The sequence below is a fragment of the Sinocyclocheilus anshuiensis genome, unplaced genomic scaffold (assembly GCF_001515605.1).
Source record: "Sinocyclocheilus anshuiensis isolate Anshui unplaced genomic scaffold, SAMN03320099.WGS_v1.1 scaffold515, whole genome shotgun sequence".
NCBI classification, from domain to species: Eukaryota; Metazoa; Chordata; class Actinopteri; order Cypriniformes; family Cyprinidae; genus Sinocyclocheilus; species Sinocyclocheilus anshuiensis.
This window is the reverse complement of record NW_015548243.1, coordinates 797,383-803,704: the sequence shown is the minus strand read 5'-3', so window position 1 is coordinate 803,704 and position 6,322 is coordinate 797,383. Positions and strand designations below refer to the sequence as shown.

General features: G+C 36.2%; 1 protein-coding gene across 1 annotated transcript in view; it reads left to right on the top strand.

Annotated features, from left to right (window-relative positions):
- Positions 1 to 363: 363 nt before the first annotated feature.
- Positions 364 to 6,322, top strand: part of slc45a4a (solute carrier family 45 member 4a) — a 30,925-nt gene continuing 24,966 nt past the window's right edge. Inside the window, exon 1 of the mRNA XM_016442539.1 lies at positions 364 to 436. Within this exon, the coding sequence (XP_016298025.1) occupies positions 370 to 436 (67 nt within the window). The 5' untranslated portion in view covers positions 364 to 369. The remainder of the gene's footprint in view (positions 437 to 6,322) is intronic.

Sequence of the window (6,322 nt, the reverse complement as noted above, 5' to 3'; positions counted from 1 at the left end):
TACATGTAAATGCAAATGTGTGTGTTGATGAATAAAAGTACATGTGCATTTATGCATTTATATCAATGCATGTACTTTTATAAAATTATATGTACTTTTTAACATTAACGTGTACTTTTTATGCATTTGCACTGATGCATGTAATTTTATGAAATTACATGTAAAAGCATGAAAGTACATGCATTTATGTAGTTGCATAAAAGTACATAAATTAATGTAAATGCATAAATGTTAATGCATAAAAGTATCTGTAATTTTATAAAAAGTACACGCATTAATGTAAATGCATCAAAGAACACATTTATGTAAATGCATAAAATTATATGCTTTATTGTATAATGCATAAAAGTGCATGCGCATGGCGCCGTCATGTTCGGACGAGAGTTCTGCTACGCCATGGAGACGGCGCTGGTCACACCTGTACTGCTGCAGATAGGTGAGACAACTGACCATTAACTATTAGATTATAATAAACCAAATCATAAAATATGACACGATCGGATGCACCCAGCATAAAGAGAGCTCTGTTCTGATATGGATTATTCTTTAACCAATGCTGATAATAGGAGGATTAAACGCCAATTTATACTTAAACATATATAATTTTTATAATAATTACCAATATCTTTAAATATTAATAATTAAATGTATATAATTTATTATTCATTGTTTAAATACATTTGTAATTAATTAATTATCTAAATTTATAGTAACTTCATATATGCATTTAATATATTATTATAATATAATTTAATGAATGCAATTTTTTTTTACTCAAAACCAACTGGAAAAATGACAGCTTTGATTAAGGTGTCAGTACATTTTGAAACTGAATCTAATGTTTATACTGTTGACTAGTTCTGCTAGAAAGATGAAGACACTTTAATGAGCGTTGAAACAATTTGAGCCACAGACAAACACATCTAGTTGACTAGATTAACTGTACTAGACATCCCACGATGAACTGAATAATCTGCACAGACATGTAAATCTAATATTTGTGATTTCTGGCCAGTTTATATTGTCTTCACTCTCAATGTTTTTGACAAACAGCCTCTCCAGCTGTATGCCTGTATGCCAAAGAAACACCTCCACGTCTCTGAACTCTCTCGTGTGTGTGTGTGTGTGTGTGTGTGTGTGTGTGTGTGTGTGTGTGTGTGACATGCCGGGATAAAGAGATTTAAGGGGCTGTGGGACGTACGCTACATGACTCGCCTGCCAGTTTATAGATTATGCATACGACACCCCAGGCCTTTATATTACTGAATGTATATGAAAATATGCCGCTTTGTCATGCAAGCAGCTGTGAGCCTGGAGGAGCAGAGGGGCTTTTGTTCTTCATAATCATCATGTTTTATTGAAGAAGTCCATTTTTGTCAACAGGAAGTCCATCAGCCACATGTGGTCATGTGACAATAGTGATTGTTGTGATATGGATTACTTCTATCTACTTGTACGTTTTTAAATCTATTATTGCTGAACTTTCTTTGTGCCTTTTCTTTACACTAATAGTCAAAAGTTTGGTATGATTCGTAATAGTTTTTGAATTAAGTCTCTTCTGCTCACCAAGGCTGCATTTAATTGATCAAAAATACAATAAAATCAGGAAAATTGTGAAATATTATTACAACTTAAAATAAAAGATTTCTGTTAGAATATATGCTAAAATGTAATTTATTTCTGTGATCAAAGCTGAATTTTCAGCATCATTACTCCAGTCTTCAGTGTCACATTATCCTTCAGAAATCATTGTAATATGCTGATTTGCTGCTCAAGAAACATTTCTGATTATTATCAGTGGTGAAAATGCATGAAAAATGGCAAATGCATAAATGTAAATATCGACAATTCTCACTACTCTTCTTTTTGTTCTTTCACTCGTTTACACTGCAGCACCTGTTTGCTATTAGCTACGCTTCTCACCAGACCTAGCTAGCGTACCAGGACACTAACTGAAGACATTGTTTTTGAGCAGTATTTTTCTCTCCCTGAGGGATGATCCATTATTTATTGTGTTGTAACTGTGTCATTTCAATGAACTGGTTCATCAAAAGTAGATGAGCTGATTCAGTCATTGCTCAATTGTGTGCACAATAACCGGTGCATGTCATTTTACTTTGCTTTTTTTTGTTTTTGTTTTTTTAGTAAATTTTGCAACAAACAATAAGGCCCCATTAGTTAATGCATTAAAGAATAAGTCCACTTCCAGAATAAACATTTCCTGATAAATGCTCACCCCCGTGTCATCCAAGATGTTCATGTCTGTCTGTCTTCGGTCGCAAAGAAATTAATTAGTAGACTTCAGTGATGGCCAATGATTTCATGGTCAAAAATGCAGTTTCAATGCAGCTTCAAAGGGCTCTACATGATCCCAGCCGCGGAATAAGGGTCTTATCTAGCAAAACGATCTGTCATTTTCTTAAAAAATATATATTTATACTTTTTAACCACAAATGTTTGGCTAGCATTAGCTCTGCAATGCGCATCTTTATTAGGTGATATTGGAAAGGTCATCATGACGTAGGTGGAAGTACCGACCCAGTGTTTACAAATTGAACATGCAAAAAAAGTAAAATGCCCTTTACAAAAAAGGTAAAACAACGATGTTGGATGATTTTAAACTTGGAAGAGAAAATGAGATGGAGTTTTTAAACTAAGTACAAAGATGAAGAACTAACCGCGCATGACCTTTCCAACAGGATTACGTAATGTGTGAAGACGTGCATGCGCATCGCAGAGCTAGAGCAAGCCGAGCATTTGTGGTTAAAAAGTGTATACATTTTATTTTTATTTTTTTCAGGAAATGACCGATTGTTTCGCTAGATAAGACCGTTATTTCTCGGCTGGGATCGTGTAGAGCCCTTTGAAGCTGCATTGAAACCGCATTTTTGACCTTGAAATCGTTGGCCACCATTGAAGTCCACTATATGGGGAAAAAAATCCTGGGAATGCTTTCCTCAAAAAACGTAATTTCTTTGTGACGGAAGAAAGGAAGACATGAACATCTTGGATGACATGGAGGTGAGTAAATTATCAGAAAATGTTTATTCTGGAAATGGACTTATCCTTTAACAATCAGCAATACTTTTGTTGCAGTAAGCTGATTAAAAAAATAGTTAATTGTTAATTCATGTTAGCTCAGGTCTATTAAATAATATTAACAGATACAACATTTGATGTGGATGAGTTTGTTTCTTCATCAGATTTGAAGAAACAGCATTGCATCACTTGCTCAGCAATGGATGCTCTGCAGTGAATGGGTGCCGTCAGAATGAGAGTCCAAACAGCTGATAAGAACATCACAATAATCCACACCACTCCAGTCCATCAGTTAATGTCCTGAGAAGTGAAAAGCTGCATGTTTCTAAGAAACAAAATCAACATTAAGATGTTTTAATTTCAAACGGTCAATTCTGGGCAAAACATGAGTCCATAATCCATAATCTCTCACATCAAAACAGTGCTTGATCTGTGCATATTTCTCTCCTGATGCAGACGAGATGACTTTCTGCACTGGAGAAAGCAATATTATGCATATTTTAGCTGGAAGTGGTGTGGATTACTTTTGCATTACTTGTCTGCTCAAAAGTAGAATGCTAAGTTTGAAATTAAGCACTTTTCCAAAAGGGTAACTTGATTGTTGTTTACGTGATTGTCGGTAACTTAGCTCTTGTTGGTGATTTATAGAAGCTAATGGCGAGTTCTCCGGGTTTAAAGGATTAAGTCATCAGGTCAAGGCCAGTTGTGAGTGACTTGATGTTGTCATGCAACATGCTAATTTTAGAGCCCTATGTGAGTTTGCGTCTGTGAAGATCAGGCACTCGCTGTCCAAACTATAATGGCAACGGATAAGAGGATTTCTGGAGGTTGAGCCACCCTTGTTCACCTGCTGTCAGAGAGTCGTGTCTGTGTGTGTGTGAGTGTGTGTGTGTGTGTGTGTGTGTGTGTTTCAGGGTGACGTATGATGGGTTATTTTTAAAATTCACTGAATTGGTAATGGCTGGATTAGCTACAATAGCTCACGGTTAGTTTAGATGCATGAAGTGGGAAATTATACTGTCAGACTGGATGTGGTGCACAACATGACGACATTTAAGACTAGTTTAGATCCAGATGAGCCAAGACAAGACAAGGAGTTGAGTTGGTCCACAGTGATCCCATATGAAATTCCATACAGCAATTCCAACTATTCGCAGCATAATTTATTTCTGTGATCAAAGCTGAATTTTCAGCATCATTACTCCAGTCTTCAGTGTCACATTATCCTTCAGAAATCATTGTAATATGCTGATTTGCTGCTCAAGAAACATTTCTGATTATTATCAGTGGTGAAAATGCATGAAAAATGGCAAATGCATAAATGTAAATATCGACAATTCTCACTACTCTTCTTTTTGTTCTTTCACTCGTTTACACTGCAGCACCTGTTTGCTATTAGCTACGCTTCTCACCAGACCTAGCTAGCGTACCAGGACACTAACTGAAGACATTGTTTTTGAGCAGTATTTTTCTCTCCCTGAGGGATGATCCATTATTTATTGTGTTGTAACTGTGTCATTTCAATGAACTGGTTCATCAAAAGTAGATGAGCTGATTCAGTCATTGCTCAATTGTGTGCACAATAACCGGTGCATGTCATTTTACTTTGCTTTTTTTTGTTTTTGTTTTTTTAGTAAATTTTGCAACAAACAATAAGGCCCCATTAGTTAATGCATTAAAGAATAAGTCCACTTCCAGAATAAACATTTCCTGATAAATGCTCACCCCCGTGTCATCCAAGATGTTCATGTCTGTCTGTCTTCGGTCGCAAAGAAATTAATTAGTAGACTTCAGTGATGGCCAATGATTTCATGGTCAAAAATGCAGTTTCAATGCAGCTTCAAAGGGCTCTACATGATCCCAGCCGCGGAATAAGGGTCTTATCTAGCAAAACGATCTGTCATTTTCTTAAAAAATATATATTTATACTTTTTAACCACAAATGTTTGGCTAGCATTAGCTCTGCAATGCGCATCTTTATTAGGTGATATTGGAAAGGTCATCATGACGTAGGTGGAAGTACCGACCCAGTGTTTACAAATTGAACATGCAAAAAAAGTAAAATGCCCTTTACAAAAAAGGTAAAACAACGATGTTGGATGATTTTAAACTTGGAAGAGAAAATGAGATGGAGTTTTTAAACTAAGTACAAAGATGAAGAACTAACCGCGCATGACCTTTCCAACAGGATTACGTAATGTGTGAAGACGTGCATGCGCATCGCAGAGCTAGAGCAAGCCGAGCATTTGTGGTTAAAAAGTGTATACATTTTATTTTTATTTTTTTCAGGAAATGACCGATTGTTTCGCTAGATAAGACCGTTATTTCTCGGCTGGGATCGTGTAGAGCCCTTTGAAGCTGCATTGAAACCGCATTTTTGACCTTGAAATCGTTGGCCACCATTGAAGTCCACTATATGGGGAAAAAAATCCTGGGAATGCTTTCCTCAAAAAACGTAATTTCTTTGTGACGGAAGAAAGGAAGACATGAACATCTTGGATGACATGGAGGTGAGTAAATTATCAGAAAATGTTTATTCTGGAAATGGACTTATCCTTTAACAATCAGCAATACTTTTGTTGCAGTAAGCTGATTAAAAAAATAGTTAATTGTTAATTCATGTTAGCTCAGGTCTATTAAATAATATTAACAGATACAACATTTGATGTGGATGAGTTTGTTTCTTCATCAGATTTGAAGAAACAGCATTGCATCACTTGCTCAGCAATGGATGCTCTGCAGTGAATGGGTGCCGTCAGAATGAGAGTCCAAACAGCTGATAAGAACATCACAATAATCCACACCACTCCAGTCCATCAGTTAATGTCCTGAGAAGTGAAAAGCTGCATGTTTCTAAGAAACAAAATCAACATTAAGATGTTTTAATTTCAAACGGTCAATTCTGGGCAAAACATGAGTCCATAATCCATAATCTCTCACATCAAAACAGTGCTTGATCTGTGCATATTTCTCTCCTGATGCAGACGAGATGACTTTCTGCACTGGAGAAAGCAATATTATGCATATTTTAGCTGGAAGTGGTGTGGATTACTTTTGCATTACTTGTCTGCTCAAAAGTAGAATGCTAAGTTTGAAATTAAGCACTTTTCCAAAAGGGTAACTTGATTGTTGTTTACGTGATTGTCGGTAACTTAGCTCTTGTTGGTGATTTATAGAAGCTAATGGCGAGTTCTCCGGGTTTAAAGGATTAAGTCATCAGGTCAAGGCCAGTTGTGAGTGACTTGATGTTGTCATGCAACATGCTAATTTTAGAGCCCTATGT